Genomic DNA, 19,592 nt, shown 5'->3' with positions numbered 1-19,592 from the left:
ACCAAATCTGCAGGAGGGGGATTACTTTCTCCCAAGTATGTCATGAGCGCTGATGTCACAGTGTCCCTGGTTGGAGCAGACAAAAAGGGATCAACATAAGCTGGAGGAGGTGGCTATATTCTGTGGATTGGTTGTCCTGTCTCTTCCACTCCCTGCCTCCATGCTGCATTGGCATCTCTAGCTCTATTTTTAGCACTCCTTTCCCTGGAGGGCCTACGCTGTTTGAGTATTGGATATGCCATGGCCTGGTCCCAAATTCAAAATGTCTCTTTCTGGATGGAACAGTGTGTACTTCCCTGTTGCAGCTCATGCCCCTTTCCTCTCGTGGTCTCTGTCAGCAGACACTTGTGCTTAGATTTACTGTGCAGGATTCCTTTGCAGGTCAAGTAGTTTTTAATCTGTGTTTTCTCCCCTTGGTACACACGATGGTTTAACGTGTGGCAGGCTGTGTGAGACTCTTCCTCACACCCAGGGGATTTCAGCAGGAGCTGTGCCTGCAGCCTGAACCCTCCATCACATCTGGGCAGCTGCAGAGGATGCAGTCAAGGTTCCAGAAAGTGTACTGAGCATGAACATTTAGCCAGCAGATCATAAATGTGAAAAAGCATAATGATGTTCCTTCACAGAAGCTTTATTTGGGCCTTTTTTGGAAAAAAACCAAAAACAACCCCACTGCCACCTCCATGCACAGGATCCAGTTAAAACTGACTCCTTGTGTCCTAAAGAGCTGTGCAAACTACACGAATGGATACGATACTTCTTCTATCTGCCCCTCCCTATTTTTGGAAGGAGAGAGTTGTTTGGGGACTTCATAGAGTGCTGTGTTTTGAGATGGCAATGCATATGCTGAGCTGTGTACACACCCTGCTAGACTAGAGCGGGGTGACAGGACTTGTTAAAGGACGTCAAGTGGCTAATATTATTGTTTAATTCTAGTTTATGTTGTGCAATTTTTTTTCTATACAGATTAGTGTAACTAATTGTGTAGCGTGTGGAGATTGGCACAGCTGACATAGAAGAGGTGTGGGCTTGGATGTAGGTACATGAAGTCATGTTGCAATGCTTTTAACTTGAACTAATAACTCTAGTTACAGGCTACATGCCCTACATTACGAAAGCCTCTATTAGATTCTACCTTATAGCAAGAAAGCAGAAGATTTGGGTAACAGTCAAAGACTACATCTGACCTTGGTAAAATGTTTCTTAAAGGATGGAGAACTAGTGGTGAGTCCTCTTCTCCCAAATGCCACCTTGAGATGAATGCCTGACAAATTTATCTGCTTTTCTTTCCTTGATGGTTCAATTCAGGTAACTGAAGTGAAGATAGAAGGTGATAAATAAGGGGCCTGCCTGGCATGTAATTGCTGCCAGGACTCAGCAGCTCCTCTTGAAGTGAGGAATACCATCACTGTTTGCAAATACTGGCTGCACAGGCCCTCTGTGCCTTACATAGCACATTAGCTGGTATTTACAAAACATAAAGGTAGCAAACCCTGTAATTCCCCCAAGAAAGCTGACTTAATCCCGATTGGTAGGTGCTGTTGCGTTGACTGCTGCAATGAACACCATGGGTGGAGCAAGTAATTTCTGCTAGGGAAATTTGGGAGCTTGTTGTGTGTGTTTGGCTAGAAGCAGTTATTGGGTGTAGGTGCTAAGAGGTGTTTAAAATAGACTGCTGGGTGTCTTGGTTCCCACTGCCTGACTTTACATACTCACATGGCGAGTGGGTCCAAACTTCAGCTCTTCCTTTTGTTGCCAGATAATGTCAGGACATTGCACTTAAGAAATCTGGGCTGAGTTTTGTGGGAAAGAAGAAGGAGGAAAGGGAGAAGAGTTTTGAAAAGCTGTTCCATACCGTAAGCATCCCCAAATGGATCATTTTCAGATTCTGCTCGACTGCACCCTGTCTGACTCAGGGGCAACCAGCTTTGTGCTCCTCAATGGAAAGGGAAATTAAATTATAAACAAGGTACCATCTGTGCTGTGGCAAGCTCTATCTAAACTTTGGGGTAGAACTGTCAAGATATCTGCAAATGTCCACTGTCCCATGATGCTGTATTTTGACACTGTTTGGCAGGGGGAAATAAGTGTGGCAGGGGGAAATAAATGTTGCTCATCTTTCAATTCATCTGAAAGTAAAAATATCCATTGCAGTCTTGGAAGAGACCATCTTTAATTACAGTCAGTGCATTTAATCCTTCCCCTAAATTTGTTTATATATACACCTCAGTGTCTTCTATTCACCTCTAATTACAAGGTTTAAACGAGGGAGTTGGAGACATACAGCAAGACATTTGGGGACATGTATTATTAATTACTTCAGTGTGATTTCTTTTCTTCTCTTCATTTGGTGTTCTCACTTGGGGTCTGAACCAGCCTTCAGTTGGCTGGAACAGGCACCCTGCTGTTGTCTCAAGGCACCTCAGGTTTTTCGGAGCACATCTCAAGTATCTGCATCTGTAAAAGACAGCGACACCCACCACCTCCTTCCCCCACAAAAGCCAGTAAACTTCACAAGCTGCCATCACGAGCTGCTCTCTCTAAGATGGCCACGAAGCTTTGGTGGGTACACGTGCTGAGGAAGTAATAGCAAAAGCAAAAATGGAAGTAACACATAGTGCTGAATATCTCTTTTTGATAGTTTCCTGGTCAGGGCTTAAAACTTCCGACCTCTGAGAATGAGAAAGTGATTGTTTAGGTGCTGAACTGGAGAGAGTTGCCTTAATTCTGATTAGGTTTTGAAAATGTGGTGTAAATTGCTTTGTTGTTTCTTTTAGTGCCTCATGCACATGGAAAGGTGGAGTCCCTACAGCATTTTTCAGGCTAGTTAAATTGGATGCTTGTATTTACTTGATATTTGGATATGGAGGTACAATAGACAATAAAACCACAGTCACAGGTATCCAGTGTTGCAGATATTAGTGCTTCACATTCATTTAACTTGATGCAGGAAAAGGTTGCTTAATTCTGTCTGTCTTTAATCCCAAGGCCTTGTGCTCAGTGTGTGACAGCAATGCATGTTTTTAATTTAGCTAAAATAATTCAACTTGACTTGCCTCTCCTTTAATTTGGCATCATACAGTGGTGATGTAAAAAAAAAATAAAAATCTTGAACACATTTCTCCCCTCATTTGACATACGTATAAAATAACTAGGTCTATAGGGAGGTTTAAAATTAGGCAGAAAAAAGCTCACTAGGCCCAGTACTGTGCTCTTTTGGCTTAGTGCTGTGCTGCAGCTCAACTTCTCCAGGCTTATTTAAGCATTGTAGTCTCTCCCCCCCCTCCTTTTTTTTTTTAAGATCCTTCCTGTTGGCAGCTGTCCTGAGACACGATGTTCTTGCTTAGCATTTTGATGTGGGGAAACAGTTCTGATAATTAAAGCCGGTTTCAAGCCATGAGCTGATTTGTAAGCAGTGACTTGCTCTGGGGTGTTGTCAGTCGATAAAACGTGTAGCTTGTGTGCATAGAGCCAGTCTGCACCTTGTGCCTTAAACTCCATGGGAGAGGGACATACACGCTCCCAGGAGCTGCTTCTGGATGAGACAGACTGCATCCTCTTCAGCCACCTGTTGGTGAATGGTGAATTCGTGGAAAATTATCATTATCATCCCTTTCCCCTCTGTGCGTAAACCTGGTGCAAACCTGTTGTTGTTATGCAGCTTTTCCTTGTTTAAATAAATGCAGTTCTCTTGGACCCACTCTGCAGTCCTCAACAAATTCCTTACAAGAGTACTGTGAAAGGTGGCAAACGCAAACACACCTGCAGCAGAACTGCAGACCCACGGTGCGGGTTTGGATGTGCTGGGGAAATTTGCTTTGTGGTGTTCCACTGCCAGCAAGGGCCCGAGTGTTACCCCTCTCATGTAAATGGTTGCAAGTCCTAATCCACTCTTGGGGTTTCTGTGGGCAGCGTGTGTTAGTGCGTGTGTGCCTCCATGTAACTTCAAGTGGGAATTAAAACTGCTTGATCCTGTAGTGGCATGATCTTGTGATGGCACTTTCCTTATCTAATTGGGTCTGACACTATTCTGAGGTAGCAGACAAACTTGAGTCTCCCTGCAGTGTAATCTAAGAAACTTGAGTGCCAGTAAGACAGATGGGTTTGAGAGGTCTAATTTAGGAGGACTACTAAACTACAGTGTGTGCATTTCAATGTGTGAAACAAATGGGTGGAAAACTGGCTAAATGGAGTATTAAATAAGTTTATTAAAAGCATGGCTGATTAGTTCTTTGTGGACTCTGTTTTCAGTGTGTACAGAGGTATTTCCATCACTTGTGTATTTCCCCACAAGGCACTGTTGTTCATCTGCCTGGATTAGGTAGGTGCTGTGTGACACTGAGCTCGTGGTACTAGGTGACACCTCCCTCACTGTTGCTTAAAAGCACTTGAGAGGTAAATGTTAAAGACAATCATTAGAAAATGGGGCCAAAAATAGAAGACACCTGAAAAAGAAATTACTTTTCTGTAGCTCTAAGAATTGTTCATATTTGCCTGACATTGACTTTAAAGGTTTAAAATACAGAAAATTGTTCTTTATGGATGAGCACAACCTAAAGGCTGAAATACTAAAATTTGGGTTGGAATCTCCTTTTTTTTTTTTTTTCTTTTCCTTGGCAGAAGAAGAGAAATCGACACAAGGGCAAAAACATACTGCAGTGGGTTTTAGCTCTTTCCATAACGTTTGATTTCTGTTGCCTCAGATTCTTGCAAGGTCAGATATTTTATTGCCTGTGGTCGAAGGATGTAGAATCTCATACATGTAAATTTGTGATGGTCACCATCCAGGAAAGACAAATTACATCCAGCTGCCATTACTTTTGCTTCTGATGCTTTTGGGAATCCCTGTATGGCTTCTAAATTCCTGTTGACATTTCCTGTGAAGCACATCCCAAATTTCTGCATGTTGCTCTCTTAGTTATCACTGAGACCCAGGACAATTAAGGGCTGTTAAATCCTTCATGGCTGCTCTTCACATAAGAGCATCTTAAGACAGTGGGATGGCTGAAGCCTGAGGAAAGCTGTGAGGACAAGCCTGGCTGCAGGGAGGAGTCTGTTAAAAAACAAGGAGAGAGGATGAGAGCGGTCAGATGTTGGTCCTGCAGCTCTAAATACTGCAGAGCCTGAGGCTATGGTTCCCCAGTGGGTAAACCAGATACCAGTCAGAGCTTCTGGTGCTCCACCTGCCCCGGAGTCCTTGCTGACATGGGCCTGCCTGTGCCCTGCCTTGTCCAAGTGCCCCTCTGAGCACCTCCCGTGTTGCTGGGTTGGTCTGGGGGCAGTTCAGCTCCGTGGGTGAGCGCGCACTGCCGTGTGACACGTCTCTGTCACACCTCACATGCCTCTGACAGCTCGTGCTCACTGCAGCAGCAGGAGAGCTCAGGTGGGAGAAGGTTGAGGAACAATACAGCAACAGGCACTAACTGTGCCACAGAGCTTTTATTCCTTCTGCTGGCCAAAGTCAGATGTGACTCTGGGACCCTCATCGATCCGTCTGCTTCTGCTGTCAGTGCACTCCTGAAGGGACAGCACTGGGCAGTCTGACCAGCACCAGCTGCTGAGGCTCTGGTCAGGTCTGTCATGCTAGTGTTGTCTGTGTTGCTTTACAGGGTCGTTCCAGCCCAAAGCAAGCCTCAGGAGCTGCTGTCATGTCCCAGTCTTTGCTGCTGTCCCTGCCTTGTGACAGTACGCAGGCCACCACAGCTCACCTTCCAGTGGGAACAGGAGCATAAAGCACATCAGAGTCCGCTGGGGGCATTTTGAGAGGTGAAGAAACGTTGATGTAGCCCAGGGCTTGTAATTTAGGACAGGCAACTGCCACTGCATTCAGCAAGGAACTACTGGAGGGATGGGGAAAAGAGGGAGAGAGGAAGAGGGCAACGTGGACAGCAAGGTCTGTGAGCATTCCCTCTCTTAGGAGTCAGCAGCTTCCCTCTCAGAGACCAGCCATTCTTCACCTGTCCCCAGCTTGTATCCCAGGTAGCTTTTTGTGCACTGCCGCCAAGAGGCTTAGCTGGCCAAAAAATGTATACATTTAAGGCACTGCAGATGCTTCCCTTAACTTATGTTTACTGAAAAAATGTAGGAATAAGTTCTGGTACCATCCATATGTTCCAGAACAAGTGGCATCTTTTGAAAGGTGAAAAGGCAAAAGTCAAGTGTGGAGTCTGGGCTCAGCAAGTAGGCTGAAGTGGTACTAAGTGAAAGCAAATAAAATGCACTGTAAGTGCTGCGGTGTGCGTTTATATATAGTGTAAAAGAGAACTAAAATATTCCTCAGAGTGATAAAATGCACAAAACATGGAAATCATAAGCTGTATAACAGGCAGCAGAGGGTTTTTTTCTGCCTTCCTTAGCATTAGGAACAGCTCCAGACATTTCTGAGCAGTATTCCCACAAAATCTTGCAGATAAGTCCATAGCAGCTCTGTCTGTCTAAAAGCTTGTGATGGTGAGAGACTGAAAATGCATATAGAGGATGAAACTCCTTGTTAATACCACAGTAAATAAGGCGGGCGGTTGCACTGATTGTAGGGCTGTTGCATTTAATTCACTAACAGTCACTGCAATTAGGCACTTGCAGCTCCTTCTGCCCGTTACTTTCCACGGTGTCTTCCCGGGCTTTGCTGCTGAATTTAGTTGCAGAGGCCTCTGTGAGGTCTTAGACACAGGCAAAAAACGCCACGTGGAACAAACCTCTGATGAATCTTCACCGGCACCGCAAACTTCAGGATTTTGTTCTTAATATGAAAAAAAAAAAAAAAAAAGACATCTCCTGCAGAACACTGGTGTTCAGCTTGTCTTTCCTTGGATAATAAAAGGCAAGAGGTTTGCTGTTAAGAGAGCGACTGAATTCTCTGGGTTTGACTCTTAAGGCACTCAGCTGTGAGTGAGCTTTTCACACATCTCGTAGCAATCGGCACGCTGGGTGCCTTGCTATGGTACAGTGCTTTAATACTAAGAGGTTTTCTTTCCTTTTCACTACAGCAAATTTGTTGTGCAGTTGAAATAGATTGTGCAGCTCAAGTGGGAGCTGGAGCATCCTTTGAGAAAAAAAAAAGAAGTATCTGAGGTACCCTTTGTAGAGGAGAAAGTACTGGAAGTGTTTCTGGCTGAAATAAATCTGGAAGAGACAGGATTTTATTGCAATGAGGGTTGTTATCTTCCATTGTATTTAATATTTTTCTGGAGATATGCTAAATGCTGTCTGGACCATTAATAAATAGGTTTCTTTAGAACCATTTTTATCTGATCGAGTGTCTGTGATTTCTTAAGATGGAAGTTTATATATAATCTCTTTAAATGGCTTTGTAAACAAATGTGTTTTAATTAGTACAGAATCGTCTTTGGTAGCCTATAAAAAGTCTTGCAGAGCTGTAAATATGTAATTCCTGACACTTCAATAAATGTGTTAGCTTAAAGAGGAGCAAGGCAAGTGTGCTTCAGTACTGGCTTCTACTGAACACAGTCGGGTATATAATTACATAATTACCCACGTTACATGTGTGGCCACGATAAACCAGGACTATACAAAATCATCCAAACACACTGAACTTTCAGTACCATTAAAACAGTTTGCAGGAAAATTCCGTCATGGCTGCAGAGTGTGACTGTGCACAGAATAAAAAGAGCCGCAGCCCTTAAGAGATGCTGCTTTGTTGTGTCAAGCTCTGGTAAGAAAGGGTTGAAGCTGGAGTCAGAAGGCAGGCAGGGTTCCTCGCCCTGATTTTACCTTGGTGGCAGGTGAACCTGAAGTCACAATGGGGAAATTTCTACTGCTGCATTTCTGCATTTCTTAAGAACTTTGAAATAGTAATAAGTTTGCGAGTAATGGTTCTGTCTGTGTTCATCCTGACCAGTTCATGTCACAAAGGATCCTGAGCTTCTGTTTGCTGACTCTGTCTAAAACTAGAGTGCTCACTGTAAGCAGGTATTTGCATTTCATAAATGTGAAGAGACTCTGTGAAGAGTCTTCCTGTAAAAACACAAGTGTCTTACAGTTAGTTCACTTCTGTATTTTATGCTGGATTTCATATCTGGTTTTCTCCCTTCTTTAAGGAGAAAACACAACCATTAATTCGCTGCCAGTGTCTCTGACCCAGAGCTGTGGGCTCAGGCCAGACTACTTTGGTTCACAATGTACCTGGAGAACATTTGATTCCAGAAGTGAATTTTTGGTGCAGAGATTCTTCTCTGACTTTGTCCTATGTACGCTATTAAGCCAGATTACATAGTCATTATGCAACAATGAAAAATTTAGTAACTGCTCTATATTTAAGCCTTTGTGTATTAACTTCATTGCACAGCACCAGGATGGGTTTGAATGTGGAAAAAAAATGTGAAACATGAGAAAAGGAATCAGAAATGCTTCGGTAACTCTTGTCTAGTTTGCAGTGCTTTCTTTTAGATAAATTTCAAATATGTATCTATTCTTAGAAGTGGGAGTTTTGTTTGTATTAATGTTTGTCCTCAGTTTGCCTTGTGACAGGGTCTGATTCTGTCTGGTTTTAGGATCGAAACAGTTAACGTACAGAAATGACAAATTTTTAATTTTTGCATCTATTTCAAAAGTGCCTGTTGTTCTCACTAGCACGGCTTGTAGCGATTGCATTTTCAGTGTCATTTGAGTGTTTGATCTGTAAGTGTCCTTTTCTCTTCAGAACATCACCAAACAAGTATATTTAGCAGTTGATTTGAGAGTATGTCAACCTCCCATACGCAGAGCTAGTTTAGTAGACTAAATTTGGGACATCTGAAACACAGACACATGTTCAGCCACACAAGTGTTTTTAGCATTAAGGCACCCTGCAGAAAGCACAGTTAGGGCCGTGCTGTGAGGCCAGAATTGTTCCATGCCCATACGTGCTCTGGTGGTGCACTGTGGGGAGAGGTGCCTTGGGCTGTGGATGTTGAAGCAACCAACTTCTGCTGGAGCCAGCAGGAAGGGAAATTCAGAGCAGGCAGCGTGGGAATACAGACATTGAGTGGCTTTTTGTCCATTTCCTAGCCTTCCAGATCCTTGCTGCCCACCAGGTGGAGATGCTGCAGGTCTAAGATGCCTCCCAGTATGGCCAGTACAGCTCCATGTCTTGACTGGGCAATCTGCTAGTAGGAGGGAGAGGGGGTGTGGACCAGAGGGAACTGGAACTGTTCTGGGACTTCCCATGGGATGACAAACTGCTGATAGAGCTGCTTTTTCCTTTCTACAACCAGCTTTGGGTCAGCAGAGAATGGGTACATTGAGAGAGTCATTCTTCTAATTTCAGGAGGCTGTGGAGTGAGACCTGGGGGACGTGCAAGGTGAACACTTGTCATGAATTTTACTTTTCTCTAGTGGGTTTTATGCTCTTGCCCACAAATGCTCAGAAACAGATGAGCATGGCCCTTCTGACACTTTCAGCAAGTGACCTCTGGCAGTCAGGGGCATGATGCCAACAGTAGGAACTGTTGTTTATGTCTTTGGATGCAGCTTCAGGGAAGTGCCCACCCCATGCTACCTACCATAAACATGTCAGCTGTCAGAAGCTTGTCTGCATGGGGTGCCCAGCTGGGGTGGCAGGATGGACAGGCACACATTTCACATGAACTTGACACTGTCACCCTGTATCGTGAGTGTCTGTGGCCATTTAGTGTCCCCACAGCCTAGCTGAGCCGAGCCATGCCATGCTGAGGACTGAGCAGCTTGTTTGGGGTGTGCACTTTGCCCTTCCAGCTGGCTTTGTGCAGCTCAGTGGCCTCCAAATAAAGTCTGTAGATTTATACTTGAATGGTTTAGGAAATGCACCTTTGCTGCTGTCAAAAAACTGTGCAACTGCTGCTTGAACAACTGTCTGCTGTCTGACTGGCTGCAGGCCCTTTCTGTCTGCGGTGTTGGGCCTGAAAAAGCTCTGGAGAGTCCCTGTGGAAAGGCTACAGTGGATCAGGTCACTTCACAAACATACCGGCACTGTATCAGTTAGAGGGGCACAGGTTCAAGTTGCACAGTTTGGGGTATTTTGCTGTTACGTGAATGGGAATCTTGTGAGTCAAATGCTGCAGCATTACAGGCAGTCTTTGATTTACATGTTCATAGGCATGAACCTATGTCTGGGTAAATCTCTAAAAACCTCCAGGGACTGCCTTCTACAGCCTTTCTGGACAACCTATTCTGGTTGTGCACTGCTGCCCTGATAAAAAAATTTGTTTCCCAAAGTCCATCAGGAACCTCACAATTCACAGCCATTGCCTCTTGTATTATTTGGCCCTACAGAAAAGTATTTTGTTCCCGTTGAAACTGCCTGTCAAGTAGTTGTAGGAATTTCTTGGAGTTGTTGCCATTTCCTTGGAATGAAGATTATCCAGGGCGAACAATAGACTTTTTTGTTTCTTTTTGTTTTGTTTTGTTTTTTTTCTCTGTATCTTGGTATTCCATTTCTTGGTGCATTGAAATGGATTTGCATCTGGGATTTCATACATGTGGCAAAGCTTCTTGACCATTATTTAATAGACCCATTTAATACAATTCTGGAATTGGTTAGGGGCAGCCTTTTTCTGAAGAGTTGTGAACGTGCCTTCCCGTAGCCCAACAGTGGAGCAAAGCAGAGTCTCCAAGGACTAGAGTCAGTGAGTGCTCTTCAAATTCACTACTGGTGGATGTCCTCGTTTTTCAGGGAAATTCTTAACAACACTGTTTTGCTGCTTTGTCCCTCCAGTGGGACAATCTGTGGGCTTATTAAGCATTAGAAGAGCTGTAATGCAGACTGATAGGGCCATGTTGTGAGCTTTCCTGTGGAGAAACGCTGAAGTCTTGAACATCTGAAAGCCCTTTGTCATCTGGCTCAAAGGACAGTGTGGTAAATCAGAGATAGAGCACCCGTGCACCTCTCCAGACGTGGAGCTGTACCCAAAATGGAGAGCTGCAGGCTTGAGGATTCGGATTTTGGATGGCATTTTTTTAGATCCCTACCTTCCCTGATGGATGCAGTACCAGTGACGAGGGGGATATTTCTGTGCATCCACATGAGGTGAGAACAGTGCCCACTTCTGTAGGCACTGCTGTCCTGGCCTGACACCACACTTGGTGTGGGCGAAGGTGTAGCAGTCGGGGTCTGAAGCTGGAGCAGAGTGTAATTACCCACCTTCAACCACATTTTGCACACAGAGACTGTTACCCCGTTGCTCTTGAGACCAGGCTGCTTTTTCTGCTTATTTTTTTAGGTGGAATTCAAGGTGTGAGCTGCGAAACACAAAGCAGCTCCGGCTGCGATTACCTCTGTGAGTGCCTTTCCCTCCTCCGGTGGTCACAGGCAGCCGAGGAAAAGCAAAAGCTGTCAGGTCCCTGCAGAAAAAGAGAGAAATTAGTGCTGGCAGAGCCTGTACGAGACAACTTATCTGCTGTGAAGTTTGAGTCCCTTGTTCCTGCTGGTGTGATCTGTTAACATAACATGCCTGAAATGTTTTCTTACATTCTTATTACAATTTTTTTTCTAACATGCGCAAAATGAAAGACGTGGGGATATTTACTCCAGCACCACAGGAATTGTGGTGGGCTGGTTTTCTTTTTGTACATTCACAATCTGTGCCATCGATTCTAATGCATGAATTAGTCACATAAGCATGCCTGCATTTCTGTAAAGATCTACGTAAAGCTTATGCTTTAAAATTAACGGATTTATAGATGCTGAGTAATTAGATGAAAGAAAAAGTCCCTTTAAAAAAAAAAAAGGTGAAGTTAGAGCAGATCTTGCAGCAAGTGTGTTTATTACATTTATTGCTATTAGTCGTTAGTGTTGAGAATGCCTAAAGCATTTTTGTTAATATTTAGCTCTTTTTAATTCTTCTCATTGGTCAGTTAAAATGCTCTTCTTAATTTCAGTCCAGTGTTTTTCGTGGCACTTCTGTGAAGTCCTGCTTTACTGGGCTGGCAGGTAACATAAAAGAATTAGTGATTTAAAAAAAGCACACAGCCATGCCCCTGAATCCTGGCAATATTTCTGTTAACTCCCCAGTTGACGGTAAGGATGTGCACTAAAGCCTTACTTTCTTCCTGTGATAAGCAGACTTTCCTCAAATAGCAATAGAGGCAGATAAGTTGAGTACGTAGTCTGGTTTCATTAATGTTTTCCAGGATTAATGCGAAGTAGATCTCAGATCAACAATTCTGTATATTCCTTATCAGACTTTAATTGCTCCAAGTATATAGATCATTCCATTTCAATGCATTTAACTCTGTATTTACCACCTGGATACTATTCTTGTCCTCTTCCTTTCCATATCCTCCTTTATCCTCAGTCCCCACTTGCTTGTCAGCTGTCTAAATACAGTTGCATCCAAGTTTTGCTGAGTGACGCAGATGATTGCATGTGTGTTTAGAGGCCACTTACAATACAAAAAGATTATTCAAATTTAGTCCCTGAAACAAGTTTTTGTATTTAAAATGCAAACCCAGCCAGGTAGCTGTTAGAGATTACAGGCACTGAAATAAAAATTTACCTGATCAGGATTTTCTGTATAAGTACCAAATATAATTCGGGCATTTTGTTGTTTTAAAGTTCAATATCCCAGTTTAAGGTAGCAGCCTCAGGGATCTGATGGGGCTGTTTTTATGAATACTTAGCCCAGTCTTTGTTGATGTTGTTTAAATAAAAGGATGTAGATGGGTAAGTTTAGAGCTTTGTGTTTAAAAACAAACCTCAGGCCTAAACAAAAAGTCTGTCATTAGTTTTCTCCTGTGAATCACATTTGCAGCAATATTCCTTTTTCCCTAAGTGGCTTGAAGAAAGAATTGACAGTTTTACAGAAATGCTCTTTCCTTTCTTGCCTAATACATTGCTGATTTTTAGGCAGCTAGAACTAGATGTGTGAGTGGGTAGTCATCGCTGTTCTGTATTTCAATTTGATTTTATTTTGCTTGGGGTTTTTTCCCCATTAATTCTCAGGTTGTTTTCACATTGCACTAATCATTCCAATTACACATGTGTAATTTGTCATTTGGTGCATATTAAATCCTCTTCAGCTGCATTTCGAACACTGATGCTGGGTTGTGATTCTGAACTGATTGTTCAAAAGAAAGTTCATTCTGACCAGAAGCACTGAATTCCCTGCAATGTTTATTTCCTTCATGCAGCACTGAGCAGATTTGAAAAAGATGATTATTCATCTCACCCTTGAGATCTGCTTCAGTTGTTCTTACGGCTGTGTGGGGGACGTCGGCTCCAGGTCATCACTTTGTTCAGCCTGTAACAGGCTGGGAGAAAGGAAAACAGTAGCCATATTGCTCGTGGAAGTGCTTCGGCATCCATTTTTGTCTCACTGACCCACGTGGATTCCTGTTCAAGAATTGTGAATTAAAACCAGGAGAGACTTTCTGTAGGATTTAACTTAGAAACACACACGGTTCTTTGGTTTGCCACTGCCTAGTTTTGGATAGTTGAAGCAACTGTTTCATGGACTGTTGTATTGCCAGCCTCTCTTTCTCAAAAGAGAGACAATTTGGAAAAGAGATATTTGTAGAAATACTACTTTGCTCATCCTCTTTTTGCTGATAGATTGATGTCATTAGTACAGGAGAGGTTGTGGGGGGGCAGCAGTAGTGATACTTGCAAAGGAGTAACAGAGGAAGCAGGACCCAGTTGTTGAGGGATATGGCTGGAATTGGGGAGAGGGGAACCGGGATCTGCAGCTGCCCACAGCTCTGTCTCTGCCTGCAGAAATCACTGTGTTGGAGCAAAATCCCAGTTTTAATTCCTTACCCAGCCATGGGTTGAGTGTGCAGTCTTGCCCTGGAATTCTCAGATCTCTGCTTGTACTCCCCCCTTGGTTAAGATGGGACTGACCAGGCCGAGCAGACTGCTTTGAAACACAGGTATGAGACTCCAGTCTCGAGTGTGCCAGCAGCATTACTGCATTACAAGTGACCTTTCAGTCTGAAACTTTGCCAAAGGGAGGGGAAAGGAAGCCACTCGAGTTCTGCACAGAGATCCTGCAAACAGATGGTGTTTGCATATAGGATATGCTTTTCGGGTGCAACTCTACTACAACGCTCTCCGTTTTTAATAATTGCAGGCGGGCTAAACTCCGGCTATATTTGGAACAGCTAAAACAGCTTGTGCCTCTCGGGCCGGACAGCACCAGACACACCACTCTAAGTCTGTTGAAAAGAGCTAAGATGCATATCAAGGTAAAAACATTTGCGCATGTTTTTGTTTCTTTTGAAGGAGAATCTTCCAGAATGTGTATCCGTAGAGAGGAAACTAATTTTCACACAAAATCCGTATCCATATGTCCAATCTTCTGGATATATTGGCCTTTATTAGTTGCAAGGATTTCAGTCACAGTATCAAGGTTTTGCAATTTACCCGGCAGTCTCAGATATATAAAACAGTCATTTCTGCTTAGTTACTAAGTAATGTAGTTATTTACACTGTAGTTTAAAAAATAATGTATATGTATCAAAGCTGTTCTTTGATTAATATGTTTGTTTTTTAAGGATTGACCAAAGTAACATGGTATTGCATTGGTTTCAATGTAAAAAGACAGATCCATTTGTGTTGGAAAAAAATAACATAGTCAAAAGATTACAGCTACTAGTGAGCCTTATCCTCATCCCACATCTTTCTGACCAGGTTCTGAAGCATTTTTTAAACATTTAAATGAACCCAAAAATTAAATGCAATCTTCTGCTAGTTGCTGGCTCCCCTTATTACAAGTTTAAAACAAAAAACCAGCCCAAAATCTCACCTATGATCCAGCAGCAGTGCAGGTTCTACATTTGCAAAGGTAATTCAAAGCAAATTACTCCCTAGGCCTCCTCTCTCCAAAGACACCTTCACTCCCATTTTCACTGTCGTCATTTTCAGGGAACCTGGTAAAGTGCAGAAATAAGACAAAGAGGTATTCAAATGTAAAAGTTAAAGAACAGGTTTCTGCTGTTGTGTCCAGGACTATAATTACTCATCTGGCATTTTTTTCAGTGTTACAGGGAAACAGCTCAAGAAAAGTGTCAGGAAAGGTTGAACACTGCCAGTAATCTTAGCATATTTTGGAGAACAGCCTGCTGATGTACATCATTAAGATGCACTGCAGTTACAGAGATGTGTGTAATTCATACAAAGAATTAAAGATTAATTTAAGCAAAACTGTTCGTGTGAACAAATTTGCAGAGCTGCTTCTTCAGCTCTTCTAAGCACATTTACTCCAGCTGGGCAACCCCTGTTTTTACCATTTGAGATTTTGGCCTCTTGTTTATAATTCAGGCTAACATGCGTGAAAGGCCCTGCATGTGGTTTTTGTCTTGGGCTGCCCCCCTATCATGGGCTTATGCATACAAATTGAAAAACTGTTTTTACAAGTGGCGAGTGTGAGAGATTAGCCCTGTAGTTACCATTTCAGCTGCTGATAAAAAAAAGCTAGGAACAGCTTCTTTCCAAATCCACGGGACCAAGTACCCGTTTTCTGAAAACCGAGACTGAAGTTTAACTTTCTTTTTAACATTTTAACTGAACCTGCCCTAACTGGGTTGGCACTTAATTGCTCCCCTTTTGTCAGGTCAGCTCCCTCCCCGCTGCACTGCCAGAGCATGGCTGTGCCCGGCTGCCATTTCCAACTCAGTCATTAGTTTTGAACTTTTCACACACACCCCCATATATTGAAACTTACTCTGAAAGATTGGACGGTTTTGAGTCTCCTGGATATGAATCACTGAGTTCACTCCTAAAATAGCTGTTAGAGTTCGGGATAGCAGCCAGGAAAATACAGGAAGAGGAAATCTGATCAATTGGGCACATTTGGTTTGTTGTGTACATGGATGTACCAACCCCTTTTCTTATTTTAACATTGTGTACCCACCTCAGATGCATTTCCACGGAGTGTATTACCTGGGAGGGGGCTTAACACCTGGCTGAAGAGGGTAGATCTCATTCAGCCAGGAAACTGCCCAGTTCAAGAGTGTCAGTTATTTTTTCAGAGAGAAATGCATTTATTTCAGGCTTGCACTGGAACAGCGAAATCTCTGAGGGGTTTTGCTTGTGGTTTGCTGTGCACTGTCCCAGCCCACTCTCCTCAGAAAACCAAGCCCAGGTTCATTCAGATGGCGGGGAGGCGCTGTCAGCAGCTGCACTCACTCCCTGCACATCTCCTAAATCTCAGTGGTCGTGTAAGCACAGCTCACAGAGAAATCTGCTCTTTCTTACGAGTGCTTTTACTGCTGCAACCTATAATTTACTGCATCAGTTAGATAATTTTTTTAGCAATAAAAGGTGTTTTGATTTGTGTGTCCTTCATGCTTTTAATCCCATCTTACTCATTACACTTTTTTCCCTAATTATACTATCAAAGCCAGCTATCAGTGATATGGGAGAGGGTTCAGTTGAAATATTAAAAGATGTTACTTTTGTTGCTGCATTTGGACCAACTGTGCAGCATGTATTCTTTTTATTTGCAAAATTAATACGTGCTTTTATTCTATCAGAGGGGAGATTTTAGGTAGATATGTGGAAGAATCCTTTCACAGGCTGTTTGCTTGAGAAATTTTGGATGAATACCACTGATTTTGTAGGAGATATCACAGAATTATCATATTTGCTCTGCAGAGGTTCAAGGAAAAAAATCCAAGAATAAAGAGAATTGTTAGTAAATTCCTCCCACAATATATAATTAATACTGCTTATTGTTAATTAAGCTTTTTAAATGCTAAAATTTTCCATCACCTGTGGTAGGAGGGAGGGCATTCAAAGGCTCAGGATGGTTCCTTTATGGTGATAGATAACTCTCTTATTTCACCTAAAGAGGTGTTACATTCTCAATGAAACCTGAGCTGCACTCGAGTTATCAAAGATGATGCCAGTTTTGCCTGATAAAATGGTTTAAATATTCCTCACAACCAAGTCAACAATAATTTGGCCTTAGCCAAGGAATGTCTGCTAGTCGCAGGAGAGTTTCTGAGGGATTTTTTTTTCAGTATTTTCTCCCCTGCATCCATGTATCTTGTTGTGAGACAAATTCAGCCGCAACCTAGCCTGCCAAAATTGCACTGACCTCTACAGAATGCTAACTGACAAATTAAATCCTTAAATTTCATTTTAACTTCATTAAAATATTTATATCGCTTTTAAAGTACTATTTATGAGAAGACCTTAAGTTAACTTAATGCTTTAACGTGGGTGAAAGCTGTCGGCTTACTGTGTTCCTCTCCCTTTAAGAAATTGGAAGAACAGGACCGAAAAGCTCTAAATATTAAAGAACAATTACAGCGGGAACACCGCTACCTCAAGCGCAGATTGGAGCAGCTATCCGTGCAGGGCATGGAGCGTATCCGCACTGACAGCATGGGATCAACAATATCCACTGACTCTGAACAAGGTAATTGAACCGGGGCTTCCCAAGGGGAGTCACAGGAGCAGGAAGGGAAAGGGAAGTAGGGAAACGAGAAACTGTCATTTGGAACTAAAACCGAGCTTTCAACAAAGCCCAGACAAAACTGTTCCACAATGCTATTTGAGGAGTAAAAAAACTACTGCGACTTTTTTACTGTCTTTGAAAAATGTTCCTTTTTCTCATCGGTTTTGAAGCTATTAATACTGTGTGTATTTTTAAAGCTATTTATCCTGCGTGTGTTTTTGCCAGTTTTTTAAACAATTACCATTTCATGTCTTGAATTTTTAGTGTAATTACTGGTAAGGCTGGCATAATGTTTTCTCCTGGAAAAAAAAAAAAATCCTATTGGGCTTAATTAATTTGTGTGAATAAATTAATTCCACATCGTTTATTGTGAAATTTTAAATCATCTTCTGTGTAACAATCACCAAGGGTTCTTCATTTGGTTCTCATTTAAGACAGAGCTCTTGGAGCTGCCCATGGCCATTTCTTATTTTCCCATTTGGAAGTTTTTCCGTGCTGAGCACTCGCCCAGGCTGTTTCAGGGCTGGTGGGAGTTGAGTGGTTGGTGTCGGGGCAGTCACTGGGGACAGACGGTCACGCCACAGTCCTCGCCAGCCAAGGGTTGGAATTACCGGGAATGGGGCTGCACTATCTCGGCCTTTGAGGGTCGGGTTCTTGCTAGATCAGTGTCATGTGCAGGTTGGAACAGTTCTGGGACAACATTTGGTACTGATGTCATGCAGTGTATTTATGTGGTTGAGGACAGAAGGGATTTTAATTCTCAGGTGGACAAGATGATCATTTCCTCAGGAGTTACTGTGCCAGTTCTTTTTGTTTTGATTACTGAAAATGAAGCATGATTCAGGTTCCACCTGAATGCTGATTGACACTGGCCCATAATTACTTGCTACAGCTGCTGCCTTTCTGAAAATGTGCCTTCTTATGTTTTCTTTAGAAGTAGACATTGAAGGAATGGAGTTTACTCCAGGTGAAATGGACAGTATTGGAAGTGCCAGTGATGCCGAAGACCACTACAGTTTGCAAAGCGGTTCGAGTGACGGAGGTTACACACATTCCCGCAGACTGAATGCCAGGCTCTCATAGTGCCTGAGTTACCTGTTCAACTCAGGACCATCTGACTGAAGCACTTATATATGAATATTCCAGAGGTGTCAACTGCCACTCTTCCGGGAAACCCCAACCACAGTACTCTGACATGGAGGTTTCTTACCCACGGTTCCCTGCACTGTCACCACAATATTAGATATTGTAAATCATGGGTTTGCTGCAGAGAACTGTGGTTAGGTACAGTTGTGACTTAAAGCTAGCTTGATGTAGCCATACTGCAAATTAAAGGAAATAAATTCTGTCATTCCATTCAAGAAGAATTAAATTCAAACTGTTGGAAGCATGGCGTAAGGGAGTTTGACAGTTATTTTGATTTTGCAGAAACCATTTTTCAAACATGGAAGAATAAATGGAATCTACAATGTGTTAGTGATTCAGAGATACAAAAACCTAAAACTACTTTTTGTGGTATTTTTTCATGAAAAAAAAACCAAAACAAAACAAAAATCCAAAACATTTTGAATGCTGCATAGTGGGCTTCATAGAGCAAATTCTTTCAGCAGTTGTTGTTTGGGTGAAGCAGGCAGATAAATCTTCAAATCTCAGATGATCTTTAGAAAAGGTCATATTTACAAGTCACTACTGTACTTCAAAACGGGGGAAAAGCCAGCTCTAATAATGACTTCATGTGGGATGATCTCAACTTTCTTTTGCTTTTTGTATTCAATATCCAACCAGCAGCAAATCATTCTATCCATGTTAATGGGAGCAGTAGAAAGCAACATGGCAGTTTTAACCTGTTATCGTGGAATGGATGACATCTGAAGCATTTCAGTGGTTTCATGGGTTGTTGTTTTCATTTCTTTCTCTGAAGAATACAGAACTCAAGTGATCCAGTTTGTGATAGTTAATCTTTCCTTGCAAGGAAATGAAATCTGTTTGCTTGTATTTTTTTTCTTTTCTTCTATTTACACATGTCAATACATTTTTATGGAAGGCATGGCTTAAGATTACAGTATTCAGCTAGAAGATAATTAATTTTTTTTTCTTTTGCACACTATAATTGCATTTTCTATTCTTAAAAAAAAGTGCAAAAAAATTTAAAATGTATGCTGTAAAACAGCAAAGTTTATTTAGTACTCATCAAGCTGTTCAGAACATATTTACCCA

The 19,592-nt window shown here is 42.4% G+C and overlaps 1 protein-coding gene across 4 annotated transcripts in view; it reads left to right on the top strand.

The window, feature by feature from the left end:
• The window catches only part of MXD4 (MAX dimerization protein 4), a 36,162-nt gene extending 17,196 nt beyond the window's left edge, over nt 1–18,966 (top strand). For 3 of the 4 annotated variants that reach the window (XM_027889057.1, XM_027889055.1, XM_027889054.1), the window contains exons 4-6: nt 14,043–14,157; nt 17,177–17,336; nt 18,310–18,966. In XM_027889057.1, the coding sequence (XP_027744858.1) occupies nt 14,043–14,157; nt 17,177–17,336; nt 18,310–18,458 (424 nt within the window). In that variant the 3' untranslated portion in view covers nt 18,459–18,966. Of the gene's footprint in view, nt 1–7,299; nt 7,930–9,212; nt 9,300–14,042; nt 14,158–17,176; nt 17,337–18,309 lie in introns of those variants that run through there. The other variant, XM_027889058.1, reaches the window with a different exon arrangement.
• Nucleotides 18,967–19,592: the final 626 nt, after the last annotated feature.

Source organism: Empidonax traillii, unplaced genomic scaffold (assembly GCF_003031625.1).
Source record: "Empidonax traillii isolate 1590-97213 ecotype Southwest subspecies unplaced genomic scaffold, ASM303162v1 scaffold250:size724861, whole genome shotgun sequence".
NCBI classification, from domain to species: domain Eukaryota; kingdom Metazoa; phylum Chordata; class Aves; order Passeriformes; family Tyrannidae; genus Empidonax; species Empidonax traillii.
Note: the sequence above shows the minus strand (reverse complement) of the source record. Positions and strands in the feature narration are given on the sequence as shown.